This window comes from Pholcus phalangioides, unplaced genomic scaffold (genome assembly GCF_987345545.1).
Source record: "Pholcus phalangioides strain wild (caught in Gottingen) unplaced genomic scaffold, Ppha-v1.0 ptg000009l_1, whole genome shotgun sequence".
Classification (NCBI taxonomy): Eukaryota; Metazoa; Arthropoda; class Arachnida; order Araneae; family Pholcidae; genus Pholcus; species Pholcus phalangioides.
The window spans coordinates 3,787,751-3,810,162 of record NW_028301602.1 but is presented as its reverse complement, the minus strand read 5'-3'; the positions used below and the strand labels follow the sequence as shown (position 1 = coordinate 3,810,162).

At 36.6% G+C, this 22,412-nt stretch overlaps 1 protein-coding gene across 1 annotated transcript in view; it reads left to right on the top strand.

Annotated features, from left to right (window-relative positions):
- Nucleotides 1-17,529: 17,529 nt before the first annotated feature.
- The window catches only part of LOC149081638 (BMP-binding endothelial regulator protein-like), a 132,890-nt gene continuing 128,007 nt past the window's right edge, over nt 17,530-22,412 (top strand). Inside the window, exon 1 of the mRNA XM_089237051.1 lies at nt 17,530-18,621. Within this exon, the coding sequence (XP_089093177.1) occupies nt 18,534-18,621 (88 nt within the window). The 5' untranslated portion in view covers nt 17,530-18,533. The remainder of the gene's footprint in view (nt 18,622-22,412) is intronic.

The following is a 22,412-nucleotide window of genomic DNA, read 5'->3' as shown; positions in this document are numbered from 1 at the left end:
ATGCACTCAGACTTATCAGGTACACAGATTTTTGTTCCAGACTCTGCCACGAAGCCGGGCCGGAGGAGATGTCGGCAACGACGTAAGTCCGGTGGCACAGTCCTGGCGTTCATTCCTCGGAAAAGCGGAAGAATGACAAAGTTATTTTATGACCATCCTGTATATAGCGCAAAATTCCTAATAGAAGTGTAGATACAGTATATTGATCACGGTGAGTTGATGGTAATGAAATATCTTGGTGGAAGAAGACATAGAAATTTAAAATGGAAGTCCCATGCTCTGATGATCTGCAATAGACTATAAAAAGTTTGATAGAAGATCTTTTATAAAACTTGAAAAATTCAACCAATAGGCGAATCGGTTGCATTCAAGCAAATGCAACCGGTGATCTTATTGGTTGAATTTTTCACGTTTTATCAAAGAGCGTTTACAAAACTTTTATAGACTAATCCCGGCCTAAATAAAATATTACGTACCAATCTTCCATTCAAATACAACTCGGTATCAAAATGATTTTCGTTTTAATCTCAGCAAATTACATATGGTTAAAATATTAATGTTTATACATTTATATCCTTATGGTTGGAAATAAAAACTGGATAAAATCAGGAAAGTGGACGGGAAACTTTCTTATCATATTCCTAAACTCTTAAGAAAACCATTTTCCAAAAGCACTTTCTCGCTCCTAGAAATTCTTAAAACCACGATTTAAAAAAATGATAAAAATTTAAACTCTTTTAAGAAATCCATTATCAACGATACAGGGTGTCCTGATTCGGCCTTTATCTCATCATCAGCGTCGTGGAGGTATGGCTCTAATTTAAAAAAAAAATGCTCAAAATGTGTTCATAAATTACTCTGAACTAGTTTGGAGAGTGAAAATACAGTTTGTCATAAAATATAAATTTTAATACGCTCCCCCCCCCCCACCGTCCTCTAACTGCCGATTATAAAGTTGTTGCCCTGTCTCTCCTGAGGCCAAAAAATATCCACCTTTTCTAAGTGCTAATCCGCTGAGATATTTGAATTTAAAAGAAAATCACGCAGAGAAATGTCGAAAGAACAGCATAAACTAACGGAGAACGCTCCTTTCCCTCATTTATGATGTTCTTTTCCAACTTCACTCCGATTTTGAATTTAAATATCTCACAAAATATTGCACTGCGAAACATCGAATTTTTTATGTTTGCCTCGGGAAAGACAGGGCAACAGCTTTATGATTGGAAGAAGTTAGCAGACGGGGGACCGTATAAAAATTTAGATTTCTTATTTTGTTGCACACTGTATTTTCGCTCTCAAAACAGGTACAGGGTAATTTTTGAACGCCTGTTGAGCATTTTTTAAATTGGAATCCTACCTCTACGCAGAGCCGTCTTAAGAACGTCATAGACCCCCGGGATAAGTGATTTTTCTGATGCCCTACTTGGAAAATTCTCAAAAAATTCAACTACTTCTCGTTTCTCTGAGGCCCCCGGGCCCAGGCGTTAAGTCGACGCTGCCTCTACGACGGATAGTTGATGAGATAAGTGGGTGTTTCGTGTTTTCAAAGGTTGATGAGATAAAGGCTGTGCTAGCACTTACAGGACACCCTGTATATAGCTTGCCCCGGACGGATCGCACTGATCCATTATAGGCACAACAGAAGTGGACCATGTTTGTTGTACGTGTATGTTAGTATATGCATATGCGGCGTGCAATTTGTTTGTGTCTTTATGTATTGTATATGTGTGTACGTGTTAGTTTAAAGTTTCAGTTTCAGTTTATATATGATTGTATTTATAGTAATTGATGGTGTATTTATACAACAAGCACATTTTCATGCCGTATGGAACTGATAAATACAGCTGTATATGTTGCTTTTTGTTATTCTTAGCTGTTGTTTACTGTGTTACTCATATAATAGTTGATATACATATCAGTTAATCCTATTTAATCATTGGAAAAACTTCCTGATTTTGTTTTATGTTGGCTTCCGAAAAGCTTGTTTTGTCCTTTCTCAAGCAAAACAAGTGGACAAATGTTTCCGAAGCTTTCATAGTAGACGTAAAAACTGTTTATCTGGTATTTTTCGGAGATTGCCGTCAAAGAAAATTCTGTCTGTATCCAGAAAGGTCATCCTTGAGATAGCGATTCGTGGCACCAGTCATTTTTGAAAATATAAATTACTAGCTATAATACCCGGCGCTGCCCGGGTTTTCTTCAATGAGGCTTTTTTGGATCACGTGATATCTCCCTCTCTTTTTCTTGAGGGACATACAAACCGTGTCCAAGTTAACCAATATGGCGACCTGCGCGATTCATGAAATAAACAAATCTAGATTTACACAGAAACGTAGAAATGAATATAATTTTTTTTTTAAGGGGCGCTAGGTATTTCGATCCCCCCCCCCCCCTTGAACTTCAAGTTATCCATCTGTCTGTTCCAGCTTCCAAAAATCAAAAATCCTTAGTTAAAGCTGTGGAATTTTTTCGATGCACTTTTCACGGGCTCATAACTAATTTTAAAATATCCTAACCCACATGAATTTATGCAAATAAATATCAAAACAGACAATATTCATTTTCATACTTGAGAAGATATAAATGAAATCAATGATATTGCTCGAATATCCAACTCAAAAGTATAGGTTTGGCTAATTACTTCATATTTAATCTCCTGGGCTTCGTATATGTCTAAGCGAACTGAATATTTCAAAAATCGAGAATTCAATACAATTTTTAAAATTATTGATGGGGCGGAAAATCCCACTAATTTCCGCATTTCTACAGTAAAATCGACAATTCAATACAATTTTTAAAATTATTGATGGGGCGGAAAATCCCACTAATTTCCGCATTTCTACAGTAAAATCGACAATTTTAGCACTGATTTCTATGAGGATCACCCTTTTCCTGACTCTCAAAGCGATGCTGATGATGATTATGACGTCTATTCAAAAAGCCTCATTACTGAGAGTATATTGAAAATGTGGCAAACCATTATAAAGGCATAAACTATCATACATATACTAACAGGATTAAAGAAGTGACAAACCGGTGTAAAGGCATATACACGTCTGAAACGCATTGCTAGGGAACCACGGTAACCAAAGTAAACGTTCGGAAAGTGATTGTTGAGGCCCAAAAACCATTGTTGCCGGACAGTTTTTTGCCCATTTGGGGCATTTGCCCTGGTCTGACGAAATTTTAAAGTAGCCTATCGTTCAAGTCGGGTCCCATTTGGTATATATGCAAAATTTGGCGACGATCGATCTAAAATTGTAGATTTGTATAGAGAACATACACACACACAGACACACAGACACACAGAAAATCAATTTTATATATATAGAAGATAGATATATATATCGCCTGCATCTGTGTTTGTTTACTTTCTTACATCCTTTCCTTACCTTCAGAAAAGGTCAGAAATTAAAATGGATGCACTCATGGGTTTTCTTTCTATACGAATGTTTTGATGCAATGAGCCCCGTTTCATAATGTCGAATCCATAATGGGCAGGACATTAACCAAAAAGTAGCAGGCGGGCGGAGGCGGTTCGAGATCACCTGACGCCCTCGTGCAGAGCATCATGTGCCGCCCCTAAAGGCGACCCTGGTGGGAGGCTGATTATGCTGTATTGTCGGACAAAGTGAGAGAACAAGGAAAAAAAGGTTCAACGCTAGCACACACATAATCACCATTTTCGTTTCTTTACATGGAAAAAAAGGTGGAAAAAGTGCACTGATTTCAAGGGAGGAGAAAGCCCGGTGTGAATTTTCCAAACGTTGTAAGCGGGGATAGCAAAATATTTAAATGTTGTATCCGGGAAATGTTAGCATTTATCAATATAGAAAAAAGTTAAATTCACGAAAATTAGTCGCACCAAGCGGGATAGACTGTACGTAAATTTTTGACCATCAGGGGAAAAAGTGGCGTTTGTTTTGTGGCACTGTTTTTGTCCCACGGTGCAAATAACTTATATACCAAGTTTCAATGAAATACGTCCCCCACAACGGGCGCTATATAGGTTTGAGTAGTGTCAGTATAATTCCACTTTTTCACCTGGTGGTCAAAAATCCAACTATTTTTTAAATTTAAGCTTCCCCCCCCCACCCCGATATACCAAGTTTCATTAAAATACCTCCATCAGAATGGTCGCTATATACGTCTGAGTAGTGTCAGTTTATTTATAACCACCCTGTACTGCATAATCCACATACATGTCAAAATTAGGCAGCGAAATAACATTCAGTTCGGTTTGATTTCGAGGAAAAAGAATGAATTTGGTGCTATTTTACATGAACCAGTACCGCGAAATAAACCAAGACACCATTCCATGCAGGTAGCAGAGAGGGGGTGTAACGCTTGATCTTGATGTGTTTACGAACAAAATAGAACAACACTCTATTACACGGTGCTCTTTTTATTCTTCTTATTATTATATTATTACTACTACTACTGAGAAATCAACCCCTTCCCCTGTCTCTCTCAAACCTTTCAAAGGCCATCACATCATATATCAGGAATACAAGCTCCAGTATATTATGCCCTTTTTTTTTTGTTTTTCAAATTGCCCAGGGCCAAAAACAATTTGTGAGAATGATCTCGTGTAACGGGAGTGCCCAGTGCCAACCCTTTTCAAGACACGTAATAAGAGACATACATAAATGTACGTATTATTTCTTTAATGGTAATTTCTTTCTCCTTTGATAGTATAATTTCGCATGAAATTCGTAATAGTCTCGCGTTTCAAGAAATAACAGCAAAAAAAGCTAATTGACTTGTAATAAATGCAAGATTGCATGTGCATATATTGTATTCTAGTTCTCGAAACGTTAAAAATTGGAACCATGAGGCAATGTAATTGCTTCTTTTTCTATGTTTTGCTTATATAGTTGTTTACTTTTGTAATTTAGGCTACCTTGAAATTATTATATTTCGTTTAAAATGTGTTTACTTGTGGAAAGGATGTTGTATTTTTACTCGTGTAAGTGCCTCTTATCCCGCCTACGCTATCACTACGTGGATAAATGACATCTTAATCAGAAAAATGTTGTTGATGAAAAAATAAAAAAATCTAGGAATTATTTGCTTGAGGCGAATAATATAACATTACATACGCAATTACGCTCGGTCTCAATACTGGGAAATTATACTTCACGCAAACGCACAAATTGCCCGGTCTGACCTTGTGCGTGTGTCTCTCTACGGATTTTTGGATTTAGATCGTCTGGGGTTCCGTGGCAGCTTTTTTGGGGTTCCGCAAACGCCACGGAGCCCGGAGAGCTTTCGGAAGAAGAAAAACTCTTTTTTTACAGCAATATACAACTCGCAAAGCTGTTCTTTATTTTGAATTTTAACGAGATGGTGCCGTTGAAAAAAAAAAGTCAGAACCACACTTGGATGACTCGCAACTTAGAAACACGGTTCCATTACATTTTTTCCCTCACATCAAATTTCCGAACCAGAAACTCCAGAACGGTAAATGCCATTTACCGTTTCATCAGAAAATTATAAGTTGTGTAAAGGACTTTTTTTTTAGCGTTCTTTAATTTCAGAATTTATGTGTAGTTTATGGGACACTCAAGGGGTCATCTTAACGCATGAGCCCTCTTCGGGCACAGGTGCTTCTACGATGAGATATGGCACAATTATCTATGAACATAAATATGCAAATTAAAAGGTGGTATCTAAGCCCTCTTTCATTTTGCCCTGAAGATATCATGCTGTTCAGAAGGTAGTAGGGATACAATTTTTTTTTGGATAAATATTCGAAAAAAAATTGGTTTTCAGAGTTCAGTAGAAAAACCTCCTTATCATCAAGGGTTCCGCGGAATAGCCTTATAACTACAGGGTGGGCGAAAAGTTCGTAGAAACTTTAGAAATGAGTAACAACCGGAAAAATAACGGAAATAACAAACGGTTTGCAGGGTTAGCTAGGTCGAGGGAATTTTTTTAAAACAAGAAAAATACCTAAAAAACAGCCGAAAGGTGGCGCTGGTACTACTACTTCACCAAACACCAACTCTGGCCATATCGCTATATACTGCAATTTACTGCCATTAGTGAGATGGGTTGGAAGTGAAGGCGCTGTCTATCGGTGGTCGCCTAGAGTTCATTAGGGAAAATATCTTATCAATATCCTCCTCCCTTGGGTTCGAACCCGGGACCCTGACAACAACCTTCACGATGGTAGACGAGCATCTTACCACCATTCCACTCGGGCACCTGGCGCTGGTACTAGCGACTTCGGTGGAAATATGCAAATGAGACGGTTATAAGGATTTGCGCTCCTAATCCACAACCAGTTCACCGCTGTAAACCGTGTATGTGGAGATGCTGTGCTCTGCCGTTGCTGTATTTGTGACTCGCCTGCCATGTGTTATACCCTGTGGTGATGGTCACATACTGCTGTAATCAACGATTTGGAGGCATTCTGTTCGTTAATTGCGTATCTTTTCTTCGACTTGTGTTCCTCAGCGCCACCTATCGGCTGTTATTTTTCCCTGTCAAAAAATTCCCGTGACCTAGCGATGCTAACCCTGCAAACAGTTTCTTATTTCGGTTATTTTCCGGTTAGCATATTCGAAAACACCTATATCTCGAATTTCATTCGCATTCATTAGTATTTGCGGCCGCTAGGGGGGATCATATATCGGTAAATGTATTTTATGACCACACTGTGTATAGTCTTTACTGTGTGATAGTCTTTAATGGGTTGATAGTGAAAAAAAAAATTATAAACAGGTTTCGAGCACAGCATTAACCTTGTTACTCTCAACCTTTTACAATTCTTATTTCTCCTCTATTACGAACACGATTTCCAAATGACGACAACCACAATTTGTAAGAAAGTAGGGTCGATCAGAACACAGTTACTGACACGGGATCAGGTGTTAAGATGGATTTATAAATCTGTAAATATATATATATATGAATTTATAAACGTATCTTCCAACACCTTCTACGAGACCTCGTGGCCTCATCTATAATAAATCTGTTCGAGTAATGTAAACGAACGCTCAGGAAGAATAATAATATAAAAAAAAAATCTCGATAATAGTTTCGAAATAGCAGTTGGAAAAGAAAGATTAATAATGAAATCAAGGTCCTTGACGTAAATGCAAAGCATTGGCTTTTTTTTTCTTTTTCTTCTTGTTATTGTTATTCTTTATTAAATCAACAGTGTTGCGTATGTTCGCACACTTTCGATGACTGTCGGAGCTACTGCTACATTATTAATACGGTACTTAACTTACTACAGGGTTTCCAGTCGGCGACAGTATGGACTGGAGGAAGAAGAAGAAGAAGAATCTTGACCATGGCTGATTAGGACCGTGTCAGTAGGTTGAAAGAAAAGTTTTTTATGTGGCTGTGATGAGAGAGAGAGGGAGAGGAAGTTCACGGCCTTCGCTTATAACAAATCATCGGCCTTTTCTTCTCTCGAAAAAAATTGGCTTACATAATCGTAAACATATCAAATTCGGATACTTCCAGCAGGAAGTGCACAAAAGGCTATAATCGAACAAATCCAGAGGTACAGACTCTTAAAAATACCGTATACAGTCCACGTCGCTTAATGGGATCCACATCGGGATTCAAGATTTCTGATAACAATAACCGAACGATAACTATATCCGAAAAAAGCTCGGCTTGCATGTACGGTGAGTATATATCCAGTTTGGTCAAACGGGATGAATGGTAAACGGATGTTGGTAAAACGGGACAACTCAGTTTTTCTTTTGTTCCCACAATGATTGGTTGCAAAAAACATTTCCATATACATTCCAAAATGCAAAATATTCCAAAAACATTTTTCTAAACGGAACTTTTTTCCACTTACAGTCAAAATCCTGCATTTTTATTATTTAGCCATTGCAAGGCGTTAGAATGGAACTATTAAATCTACATCACGAATTACGATATTTTTTTATTATGCACATAGATCCTTTGAGAAAATCTCTCGGAAAATGAAATTTGAATCTGGGAAAAACTGAAAGAAACTGATCAAGAACTGAAGGAAAGTGGTTTTTTTCCGTCATACTACACAATAAGAAGGCCATTGCAAAAGGCGTTCCATACCTATATAGATCACAACGAATACTACGGACTGATCGTGACATTAAGTATAGAAATATTTGTCAACAAGGGAGGTGGGAGAGATGATTTTTCTAACCGCCTACACAGTCTTGCAGCCTGATAATGATAACTTATAGGGAAAAAATAAATAAACCTTAGCTTCAGAATACGCAAAAAAAAAACCTTTCGACGGGGAAAAAAATCTATAACATTACTCTAAGTGCATATAGAAATGCGTCCTCTCTACTTGTTAATACATGATTCATTGAAAGAGTGGTTATTTGTGGAGATGAAGATTAGAAGGAAGGAAATTCATCTCTGCCCCTAAGGGCAGAGCCATCGAAGCTATGGAAGCAAATCAAATATTTCAGCCTTGAAGCGTATATATATGTTGAAAAAGGCTCAGTACATGGACGGCGGCATCAATCAACTAATAAGCTCGTGAATGACAGGCCACTAGATGGCCACATGCATGGAGCCTTTCAACATATCTATAGCTCCAAGGTTGAAATACAAGGTTTCCATAGCTTAGATGGTAGAGCACTCGTCCGGTAAGCGAGAGACCGAGGTTCGAGTTCCCGTAGGGGCAAAGATTAATTTTTAATTTCATCTCCACAAATAACCACTCTTTCAATGAATGTTGTATTACTCTAAGTCCTGATGATTATGAACGAATTTTTCCTACGTTATGATACTGGTCCGTTCCATTCTGTGAAAAACTAGCAATACCCGAATGATAACATTATCCGTGATTCTAAAAAGCGCGTTGACTGTATACGAACTGGTATATGTGATAAGACACAATAAAATCTGTCATTATGCATAATTGCAAAGCATTTCGGTAAGTTTGATAAATTTCCCTAAATAAGGTTCATCTCGATTTATATCAAGTGCCAAAAAACAAATAAAACGCTATTCCAGAAGAGTTATTGATATACCGCTATAAAAATAACGAATCTATATCATGAAATCAATCACATATATAATATAACATAAGATCCAATTAAAATATCTTTATATTTTCAATAAACACGCCTAAAATCTATATTTTATAACAATAATACAACAATATAACAACTCATCTTTTTTTTTAATGTGATCATCACATATTCCCAAGAGATCTTTAAGATCTGTCCAGGGAATTTGAATGTACATTTTCTTTGTTTCAGTAATACAGAAACTTAAAAAATATACATATACTTTATGATAAAATTACCAACCTGTACAAACCACAATAATAAGGCTGGTGTTGAACTAATATCACCAAGTAATCCTTATAGACGTGTTGGAAGGACATTCAAGTCCCTTGAGATCAATAGTGTGTGTATTGCATGCTTTTGTATGTATATGTTACGGTAATAAATGTGATAAATGCTGATATTATTACTTACCAATAATTTTGGTAGATTTGATAAATTTCCCTAAATTACTCACTTTTACCGGCGATCATGCATAATAAACAAGCATCGCTTCGTTGGTAAACATGATAAATCGAACTATATGATAGTTCATGCATGTATTGTATCATGATATCGGGATACGATCGTAAAATTTGTTATCATTAAATCGGGAGAGGGGGTAGAATGTGTGATGAATATAATATTCATCACACGTTCTAGACCCATTTGGAATTTTGTTTTATTCATCAAATTTACCAATTACACTAGGGTATTATGCATAATTACAGATAAAGGTGATAACTTTCATGTATATATCAAATTTGCCAATGACACTTGCTTTGCATAGTCACCGATAAAAGTGATGTTTCCATATTTACCAAATTTACCAACGACGCTTAGGTATTATGCATAATCTCCGGTAAAAATGATAAATTCATTAAACTTGCGAAGACGATTGATAAGCATTCATAACAACAGTTACTGTGTATAATAACCGATTTATCACATTTACCATAACATGCACAGTGAAACATGGATATAAAGATACTCTGTGTACCAAGAAAAACTATGACGTTGTATAAGCGTATGAGGTAGCAGTATCATCGGCCGTCGTCAAATTTATGTTGTTGTTGACATCTCTTTGACATTAGACTACAGCCAATTCCAAACAGGATTGGAAAAAATATCGTTGTAGAGAGATTTATGATTATATCGAGTACCGTTGTAGCGAGGTTTCACCGTGTACTTGGCTAATTCTCATCATGTTCATCATGATTGTTGATGTCTGGAAGAGAGAAATATACACCAGTGGTTCCCAAACTGTGCTCCACAGAATACCAAGGGCTTCGGCAATGATTTCGTGGTGCTCCGTGAAGATATTGATGCTTGAATGTCAGAACTTTTTTTTTAACCTTAATATGTTCAAATTGAGCACATGGCAAATACAAAATAAATTTATAAATGGAAAACACTTGCTGGTGCTTCTCCGAAAACACAGGATTATCTTTAAATTTTTCTTTTTTAATTTTTGTGTATGTATTCAGAAAAATTTGACATTTTTTTGAAAGCATTTCACCCTGCTAGCATCAATGTTCTTTCACATTTTTCCCCCACCACTTCCAATAAACATTTAGGGGCTCTTCAACTAATATACTGTTCAAAATGTCTGTTATCCCATGGGGCACTCTGCATTTGCGTCTTCAAATCCCTTGTTATGGAAATCGCTCTTGATTCGGCAAAAAAAAAAAAGTGAAAGTTTAGGGGAATAGTGAGACCTGCCAATGCAAAAAAATAGACCTCGTAAACTTGCCCAAAGATGGGTTCGCCGTACGCAGTAATGTAGTACTGTGTAATCATTTGCTTCGCAGATTTTCAAGATTTTTTTTTTATAGGAGATATTGTTGATTTCCACATTTACCCCTCTCTTCGCACAGTGCAGGCAGACCTACGACATGATACTGCATTTATGTAACAACAACTTACAAAGGCTCAATTACTCATGAATGAAACAGCAAAATACCGAATAATGATCGCGCCTGACTTAGGTACACTAACAGGGCATATGACATTTTATAGGGAAACCATTGATCCAAGAGCTATACTTCCAATTATAAAAAGTACCCAAATATTACGCAGTACTAGATATACCATTTGCAAAAGGTTGTATAGGTATTAAATAAAAAAAATCAACTTTTTATATAGTCCCAATTGGAAACTTGTTTCTCTGTCTCTCCTGATGCCAACTAAAAAAATTCTACGTTTCTAAGTGCAATATTCACTGAGATATTTGAATTAAAAAAACGGAGAAAAGTTGAGGGAAAAAGACAGCCGTGAATGTGCGGATAAACCGTTTTACCAGTTTGAAACGAGGGATTTTTTTTTTGTTAGCATCAGGGAAGACAGGGAAACGACTTCCTAATTGGATTTTTGAGCACAGGGTTTCCGTATAAAAACTTAACATTTTTCGCCAGTATAATGCCATACGCCCCATGCATCCTGTATGTTATTCATAGTGAAGAATATTTTTCTTTTACTAAATGCCTTTCTATGACCAATTTTTTTGTTAAATATTTTTTGTCTATCTTACTTCGATTTCAAGATAACATAAAAAGTTCCTAAATTTTCCACCAGGTGGTGTTCTAACGTTTCTTATCAATTGGCGCGTACTCATATTGTTATACCTCTACGCAACTTTCATGATTCTACCTGCCATATTTCAGGAGTTATTCAAGATTATGTGAAATTTCCAATAGTATTTATCCTTTATTTAAATACAGTATTTATCCTTTTTGCTCCCGAGCATCCGAAATTATTCTTAGACGAAGAAAATGATTATAAGAGGCTGCGTTAACATGTGTTACGGTTACACGAGCTCTTCAGGTGCTCGTAATTTTAAAACAATACCACATAATCATATAACCACATTTTCACATAAAATTTTAAAATTAATACCACATCTACTACCACCACTACTACTACTACTTTTAACCATCGATGTCTCGGAATAGTTTCTTCAAATATTTTGGAGGTGAATTTTTTTTTTCACGTTTCTTCAAATTGTAATTTCAAAGAGACAATTGAAGCTTATAATTTTCCATATATAACTTTAGCTGAAGTAATATACAGTTATGATGCTAAAAAATTGTTTACTTTTATTCTACTGCTACTTAACCGTACATGCATCTCGTGCACATTCCTCTACGGAATTTCCAAAGAAGCGGTACATGCCAGAATGTGTGTTCTGAGTTTATGTGTGGCCCTAACGTATTTATGTCGTCATAATTGTGCTTGTTTTGTACTCTTGCTGGTTCTGCCATTGGTCTTCCGTATTTTGAAGTAAATGCCTGTATTTCCGCATTTTGAAGGTCTGCCTGTGCTCTCTGCAGAGATTTTTTAGAATGAGAGTTGGAAAACCGCAGAAAACCCACTTCAGCCGACCACCACTGTGCCGTCAACGGCGTTCGAAGCAGGACCCTCACGATACGAGTGCAGCTCGGTGTCCACACAGCGGCTACTTCCATGCTGCACACCGGCTTGAAACCAACAATCAATTTTACTTGAAGAATAATAACAGATCGTTTTGCTTTATTTATTTATTTTTTATTTGATAGATGGCAGCAGAAGTGCCAGCTCAACGCTTTTTCCTGCATGTAATAATAGAGTTAATATGAAATATTCAACACAAACGGAAAATGCTGAAATTTTACTGCAAGCATAAAACCATGGTAACCAGTGAAAAGTTATATCGTTGAGCAGGATTGAAGTGAACGATTTTCGGTATCGTACCATATGTTGTTCATTTTGATACTGCACATCAATTTTAATGGAAACCAAGTTTACTTCTGGAATTATAAGGGATAGTTTCGTTCTTATTTGATAGATGGCAGCAAGATTCGATTCAACGTTTCTTCTTTCCTGCATAATACTGTAAAAAAAGAATATATTATTGTTATTACCCTGGAAACACTACTGTCATCTACAAGACATAAAAAAATGCTGTATACATCGCAAAATATCCTATTACCCACTTGTTTCAACGATATTTATATTTGGCACACCAAAAAAGTATGAAGTTTTTTTCTTTTTAATGATATATAACAACTGAGTTCTGTGGCAAACATAAACAACCGATATCCATATCATATAAAATTTACACTAGTGTACAGCATGAAAATAAAAAAAATATTATAAATGGCATCCAATATCACATATTGTTTGTTCATTTCGATTATGCATACCGGTTTTAACTCTTTGGGGCTAGGTGGGTTGAAAACTGCCCCACCTTTTGCTTAGCTTTTTATGCATGGTGGAATATATTTTAACCCACCTCGAAAAGCTGAAGTTACTCATAGTCATACCGTTTAGTATTTTATTTAAAGTTTTTCATTCAGTTGGCAATGCTATGCTGTAAAAAAGGACTTATTGAAATGTTATTATTATTTTTCCTTATTTTGAGTAATGTTTTATGTTAAATAATCGAAATAAATGTTTTTTTTTCCATTTTTCATAATAAAAAAAATTCTGTGCAACTAGAGTTTTTATTTTCTTTAAAATCGTGTGCCTCAAAGAGAGTTAAGCCAACAACCGATTTTACTTCCAGAACGAAACATATATTTTTGTTTATATTTGCTAGGTGGCAGCACGAGTCCCAACTCAAATTTGTTCCTTGAATCATAACAATGGAAGATCTTTTGTTTCGCATTCTGGATAAGCGACTTACGTCTACTTCATGCTATGACTTAATCAGGTCATTATGTATATAACGTACGGATATTGCATCAAATAGTTATTCTTAGAGTCATACATGGTAATTATTGTTTCTTAAGTATTAAGTTTCAGAAAATGAATTAGCCCTAAATTAAGAAAAAAATTATGCGCATCACATTTTCGTCACAAATTTTTGTTGATAACCTGTTTTTTTGCTATCTTTGAAACAACCCACCCCCTTGTATTTTGAATACAAGAAATTTTACCGAAACTCTGAAGTCAGAAATTTCAACCGCGTGTCAAATGGTCGGAAGTATATGTTTATACAGGGTGGGCAAAAAGTTCTTAAAAACTTTAAAAATTCATAAAAACCGGAAAAATAACCGAAATAAAAAACCGTTTGCAGGGTTCGCATCGCTAGGTCACGGGAATTATTTTAAGACAGGGGGAAAAAAATAGCTGATAGGTGGCACTGACGTACACAAGTCAAAGAAAATATACGCAAATAATGAAGAGAATGCCTCCAAATCATTTATTACAGCAGTATATGTTCCACATGACCACCACCGCCAAAGGGGGATAGCATATTGCAAAGACGAGTCACAAATCCAGCAACGGCAAAGTGCAGCACGTCCACATGCACCACGGTTTATAACGGTGAACTCGTTGTGGATTAGGAGCGCAAGTTCTTATAACCGTCTAATTTGCATATTTACACCGAAGTCTCTCGTACCAGCGCCACCTATCGGCTGTGTTTTTAACTATTTTTTCCTGTCTTGAAAAAATTCCGTGATCTAGCGATGCTCACCCTGCAAACCGTTTTTTATTTCGGTTGGTTTTACGATTTTTATTCAATTTTAATGTTTTGCGGACTTTTTGCCCACCCTGTACATGTGCTGTATTATTACTGAATTCTGAAATTGATGCATTTTCAATATATTATTATTAAGGGGGGAAACCACATGAAATAGCAGAAACAGTTTTTGACTTTTAAATTATCAAAAGCATTGCATTGCTTAGTATTTTCTCATTTTCTTTTTGTTTTTATGTGTATAAACTGGATAAATCCGAGAGGAATTTGGAGGAGTCACCGCATTGAAGAGTCATAGCATGAAGTAGACCTAAGTCGCTTTTCCAGAATCTAGTCTCGGTTATCAGCAACAAAGGAATGAATGATCATCCGGTGTTATGATTCATTGATACCATAGACTTAAGATATATAGTATTATTACTCTGTGATTGATACAGCAGGAATTTCCTTGGACGTCATTCTTTTTTCTTGCTATACAGTGGCACTACTGGCAATGTGCATTGAATACCTTATGAAGAATGATCGCGTACTCTTCGAAAGAAATAATCCATGTATAGAAAGTCGATAAGAAAACATGGGTATCCAATAGGCGTAGGAGAGATTGCTCAGAGATGAACATGCTGTTTTGCATGTTCATCGATCACAGTACGCGATCATTCTTGAATTTGAAGATCGCGATTTCATTCATTCATAATGAATGAAAGTTACTTTTCTGCGTTAATTTTCTGGATTGCTATATGCATTTAATTATTCTCGATGTACAATAGAAGTCCGATATAATGATTGCTCACAATCACGAAAAAAAAAAAAAATTGTCGTTATAGCACACTTCACGTTAAAATCGAATGTTTTCTATAATATTAAGCCTTCGAAAATCACCTGCAAATCACTCGTCGTAACGGACTTAATTTATAGTTGTGAATATGATTTTGTTATTGTCGGGGGCTCGACGAGAGCCGAGGACGAGAGGAGTCCTGGGGTGTCCTCAAGGGAGGACACCCAAGACCACTCTTTCGCTCCCGCTCGTGGGCGGAGCTCGAAAAGAGCCGAAGATGGGGGAAGGAATACCTTTTTTTCATATTGTTCTAAAACAAAATTTTTTTTGCTTTAGGCTAAAATCCTACGTTTATTCAGCCATTATGAGGAGTTTGAATGAAATCATCTAACATGTTTTACGAATTATGATAATTTTTTTTGACGTAAGTTACGGTACGTTCCATAGATAACCTGAGAAAGGCTTTCAGCCAAGTAACTAAGAATCTGGTCTGCGGGAATAAATTGAACCAAGAACTGAAGGAAGCGACTTTTGTGTTTACATTACATTTGTCTCCACTATAGGTGGGCCATTGCAAAAATAGCTGCATGCGTACTTGGATTATAGCGGCTACTACTTCCTAAATAGGGCATTGTAAACCGAGTATGAAAACGATGTCGAAGGAAAATTACTTCTGCCCAGGGTCGCAACTAGGCTGGGACCATGGTGCCACAAGAGCAGGGCTGACAGGGCTCCAGCTCTGGGGTTCGATGCAGTTGCCCACTTTTTTGTTTTTTCATGCAATAAATTGACTATAAAAGGGCCCATGAAAAGTCTGGCTTGGAGGACTGAAAAACCCAGTCTTGGGGCTCTGCCCCCGACGAGGCACACTCTTTTACATAGCCTTGAAGGTTAATAACGATGATTTATCGAAAAAAGAACGTCAGGTTCAACTTCAGCGTCAAAATACGGAAAAAAAAAATGATTGAAAAGTTGAAGAAGGAAAAAGAAAATGGTGACGTAAACCGTAATCCCGATAACTTAAAAACGAATTTTTCTCATGTTATGATATTGGTCTGTTCCGTACCTCGCAAAACTAGATCCCGGATTATATGCACTAAAAAGTTGTGAAATAGTGAAATATGGGCGAAAAATATGCGAAATATGCTCTATATATAAGCATTTAAAAATGGCAAAATATGCACTTGAAAATGCCGAAATATGCATTAAAAAACCTAAAATATATACTAAAAATTCTGAAATATATACCGAAATGAGAAAATATGCATTAAAAAATGACCATGCAAAAAAACAGCAAATATGTTTTTAAAATGCACATTTTCTATTTCTTAGTGCATATTCGTTTACAAAAAAATATCCCCGCATATATAGGCTGTATACTGCATATGAAAGTAACTTATACATATTTTTTATTTAGGCTTTTTAATTTCTTGTTTGCTGTAGCTGCTCAGTAAAGAAATGTCAATAACCAAGAGGAATTTTAACACTATTTCTAAAAAAATGGAACAATTTTGACATATTTCAAGAAATAGCCTTGCAATATAACGATTAATATTTGGAGATTACAGTATTACGAACATCTCTCTATTAATTCTCTAAACCCCACCTGAGAAAAGAAAAAAAATCCGATGTTTTGAAAATATTATGGGCAATGTTTATTTGAAAATTATTTTTAAAAAGTGATTGTGAGCTCAAATAACGCTTCAAAAATATGCACTTATTCTGAAAATTGCTATTAAAGCTAAAAAAGGCCAAAATATGCATATGAATTTGCATATAATCTGGGCTCATGTTATAATAATACCTGAATGCTAATATTATCTGATTCTAATAAGTGGCACCAACTGTGTTATTTAAATGGGCCTTTTTCCACTAACTTCCAATAATCCGGCTCATCCTGGGGACTGATGTATACCGGATTAGCGAGCCTACTGCAAGGATCTTCAACCTGTTGCTCGCGAGCACCACAGTGAACCCCAGAGTGCTCGATGCCCGTGTTCGATTTCGTGCACTTGATCAACGTTCCAATTATACATTTTGCACAAATTGCATTCAAGGATTGATATCATCCTGATTTGAAGCATTCGTATGCCAAACTATGCCGTAAGGGGGGTGCTCTTCTTTTTTGACGATGGGTACCGGCAGTGCTCGCGACTAGAAAAAAAAAAGGTTGGAGATCTCTGGTCTACTGTATTGAGTAAAAAAAAAAAACCGTTTGAAAAATGGATGCCGGGGAAGTTTGTTGGCGCGTAAACTAGAGGGCGCTGCCGACGCAGAAAAGGTTTCGGTAGAAGAGAGGAGGGGGGGGGGAAGAGAAAGAAAAACTTCGTTAAGAAGTAGCAGCAGCAGAAGATAAAGAAAAAGAGAAATTCCATGTGTACGTCCACTTGAACTGATCCAGCATGACTGGCAGAGCGGAACAACAAGCCTCTCTTCGTCGTCTGCTGCAACAAAAACTTATTAACAAGCTGCTGCTGTTGACTTGCTGCTGCTGCGGCGGGGTGGACCAACAAACACACGCTCTTCTCTTCTGTTGTTATTACTATTGTGGCTGCGGTCCGACAACAACTACCTAATAATCTCGCCCCGCGGGATACCACCAACCAACATCATCATCCCGAACAAGAGACTGACCAATCTGGTCACCCCCTTCAAGTAACTCCCCACAGACTGACCAACCTTCTCCCCCCCCCCCTCCCCGCTAATAACCACGTCTCGGCTGTTTCTCCCCCACCCCCATTGACCAGACAGTGGTCAGTTTACGCCCCGCAAAAGAATGAATAGGACTTCTTATACGACGGTGATGATGATGATCTCCGTGGTGATCTCTGGATCTTCTTCGGATCAGTTGCGGTATTAGAAAGAGTTCAGTTCTCATTAAATCGCGGGGGACGTCTTTTTATCGGATATAATATGACTTTTACTGTTAAGTGAAGACGGAAAAGCACGTGGAAAAACGGTGCGAGATTGATTAGTCATTTCTCGGACGTTTATGTGTTTGTGTGTGTGTGTGTTTTGCGTACTTATGAGTAATTTTATCCAATTATGAACGGACTTCAGTAAAAAAAAAAAATCATTATATTTTCCCCACACGGATCATCACACTCTCCTCTTTTTCTTGTTTTCTTTCTTATACTTCTCTTTACCCTTTAAAAAAAAAAAAGAAATTACAAAAACGAGTGTTTGAAACATCATTCATCATCACCATCAGAGAAAGGTGCCTGGACTCGAACGCACGACCCGTCCCGTGGCCGTGTGTTACTGACATAACTTGTATGCGATGCTGCGACTGCTACCAGTGGTGTACAATATACTGGCAGTTGTGATTTTCCTACCTTTCAGAGTAAATGCGAGCGGCGGACTCATGGGTGAGTTATTTTTTTTTACATTGAGTTTTTTTCCCTCCAATTTTAAATTTGAGATAGATATTGATTTTTTTTTAATATAAGAGTCTTTTAAAAACCTCAGAGAAATGTTAGTTCGTTATTTAACTTTTTTTTTTTTTACTGGGACGTGAATGCGGCTTCCAGCAGCAGCAAGAGCTCGGGGCAAATGTTTTTCAGCAGTCGGTGGTTTGGTATGTTGTGAGGGGAAAACGAGGCGAATATTTTGCCCAAACCTGTACCTCTTACCATTTTATTGGTTTGTAGAGAACCGGTTAATTTCCCCTGGCATACACCAGTGTGTAGAAATCGTAGTATCCATGTATGTTAAGAGATAAATAGCGTGTATGAGTTTGCGGCGTCATATTCTCTCCTCCATAATAGAAATAAAAATAATAATAATAATTTTTTTTTTTCTAGATGAAAATGATGAATACAATTTTTATCAATAACATGAATCGATTCTTAATTTTTTTTTCTTTCCTTTCTACTTGTTATCTAATTCGATCTCGAGATAAATGCAACTTGGAATTCATTTAAAAACCGACAAATTTGTATATTTATTTGGAAAACATCTCGAATAGTCGTTATTTTAAGATTTAAAAAAAAATTATATTAAAAAATATTATTATTAATATTATTATTGGGTGGAGTTTCCCGGAATAAACATGAAGGGCGAATGAAGAAATATCTTATTTAGAAGAATGCTTGGTATCAAGGTTGTGAGTCCGTGTCGGTATATTGAAATCATTTTTTACTGTAATCTTATCGGAATGAAATTATTCAGGAAAAACCGAAGATAATTCATAGTTATTTTATAAAATTAAGAACAATCTGTGAGAATCAGCCTCTTCTCTCTCTCCATAAAGATAACTATTGAGGTAGTTTTCCGTCGTATTTCCCAACCATAGGATGAATATACCTTTCGATCAGGGCCGCACAAAGCAGGATCGCCCTTACCGAATGCGAGGTACGGTGCGAAAATAATAGCCGGTTCAGGCGTGTCTCAACAATTTCAGGGCACAAAAATGTTTAGGACTCCTCTGCCCCGATTTTATATATTTCGATGCGAGAGGGGAATCGGGCATCAATTTCATAATATACAGGAATGCTGAGAAATATCCATACAGAAAATGTTAAACAAGCAATTAAATAAAGGTGGTTAACACAAACATTTATGAAAATTTAGCGTTGAAGGTAAATTTTAAACTAATGGGATGAAACAATTTTCGAATCTAATGGAAATTTTGAAAGGAATAATTCCAGCACCATGAAAATTCAGAAAAATTATGAAAGAAATTAAACCGGAATTTTGATGAAAATTCATAATTAACGGAAGGAAAAAAAATTTTAGAATTGATGAAAGAAATAATTTCAGAATAAATTAAATTATAATAACTCCTCGTGCAATTGATGGAGATTCAAAATTAATGGTATTAAACAATTCTAGAATTCATGGAAATTTAGAATCGATGCGAAAAATTGCTCCAGATTTGTTGAAATCCTCCAAAAATTTACTGTGTGAGTGGGGCCCGGTGAACACCTTCTACAGTAGAAAGTCTCCGCGCGAAGCTCGTGACGTCACTGTAGTCACCCATTTCACCTATAGTCAGTCGTTGGATATACTGCAAAAAAGGGTAAGGATTTCGCATACGTCAGACTGCTATATCCAATGGCTACAGGTGGAATGGACGACTTCAGTGACGTCAAAACTTCGTGCGGAGGTTTTCTGCTATAGAAGGTGTTGGCCCGGTGCGACCGCACCTGTTGCACACCCCTGTGGGCTAAGCAACTTTGCGGCCTGTCGCGTGAAAGGATTATGCAGCCTCTTACAATATTTGTATGTGTGTGTGTTTATTGATAAGTCATGCATTTTATCTTGATTGTTTGCTCAAGATAAAATACGTAGTCATTGTGGTTTGATCCTATTCTACTATTTTAATGCTTGGTAATTCGGTGCAATTGCGCTCTTTGAACTGTATTTTCTGGCGTGTAGTTCACGGATTATGCTTTAAAAAAACTTTGGAGTTTCCTAGTGGGCCTTACCATTCCACGAATTTTAATACGCAGACCATGAGACCCGTTTTTACGGGACCCCGTTCCTGCAAAATATTGTTTGGCTGTCCTCTTATTTTTGTGAAAATGTTCAGTTTATTATTTTTTCGAGTCATAAACTCGATTATCGCAATGCAGATTGTGTATGTATGTAAATCGGTAGAAGTTCATCTTACCTACACCATGTTGGGCATAGACATCGGAACCTGAAGACCCAGGGTGCATGGTACCCCCACCCCCAAGAATTGATGAATATGTAACTGTATAGTGCAATGCCCGTTCCCCCGATGTAGACGATTCTGAATCTCGTACACATAGAACGTCCATCAACTATGCCCAAGGATGAAAACCGAACAGAAATGTGTTGAATAAAAAGTCATCAGGTAATTACTACCATAATAAATATTAGTTTGACAGCCTACAAGACCATCGTTCATAAGAAAAGGATAATTCAAAAGTTGGAGAGAATTTCCTTTACTGTCAAATGGAATAAAATTCCTTAAATTTTTGAAAAACTTTCGCGTGTCACTCCTGTTACCATATCGAGCCACAGGTTGGACACTCCTGGTGTATATAGATTTGTGTAGAAAATCGACATTTTTTCTACCAAAACAAGACAAACAACCCAATGAAAACCTAAGACAATATTTCAACCCCCTTCAATACGGTACCATTTAAATCCAACTCTCTTTCTATCTGTATCATAAAATGCCTGTTCCCTCGGCGTAGACGATCCTGAATCTCGTACACGTGGAGGGTCCAACAACTATGCCCATAGATGAAAAACTGAACAGAAACGTATTGAATAGGAAGTCAAATAGCCTACTATATAATTCGTAATTCATAATTATTTCGAATTTCGTAATTTACCTACTAAACCAAAATGGACACAATACGTACAGTTGAGTTTCGGAATAACAAGTCATCAAAAAATCGAAAAATTCATCGTATAAGAAAGTGGTTCCCGAAGTGGGCAAAATATCTTCCCCTAGGTGCCTATGGAATGGTCTAAGGGGGCGGTAGAAGTTATGATTTCAGTATAGGCGTCCATGGGCTGACTTGAGGGGGGGGGGGGAAGGGGAGATGGGAATAAAAATTTACTAAAGAAGGGAGCGATGGAACAAAAGTTTGGGGAGACTATATTTCTCTTGAAGAGAAATATATTATATATATATAATATATTAATAAAATTCCTTAAATTTTTGAAAAACTTTCGCGTGTCACTCCTGTTACCATATCGAGCCACAGGTTGGACACTCCTGGTGTATATAGATTTGTGTATAAAATCTATACTATATTTTATTATAAATATATACTATATTTCTCTTGAAGTCTATACTATATAGTCTCCCAATTATTTGTTTTACGGAAATTATATTTCTCTTTAAGAGAAATATAATTTCCAGTCGGCCTACAATTAACAAAAAATATGAGTTCTATTGAAAATTTCTGGTAGAGAAATTTATTGCCTAAAGACAATACACTGAAGTTTATAAAATTTGAACGTTTCTCTCCATACAATTACGTATTACTCACAAACAATTTTTCAATTTTTTTTGTTACAGGAAAATTATTTCCTTACTTATGAGACGGCTTTTCTCAGCCCAAGACATCAATGAATTAGACTGGTATTACATTATTATAAAGTTTTAGAAAAACTTTCCGCTGTAGAAGGTGGGCCCACCTGATAAAACACCGTGAATTGGTTTCACTTGCTGCCA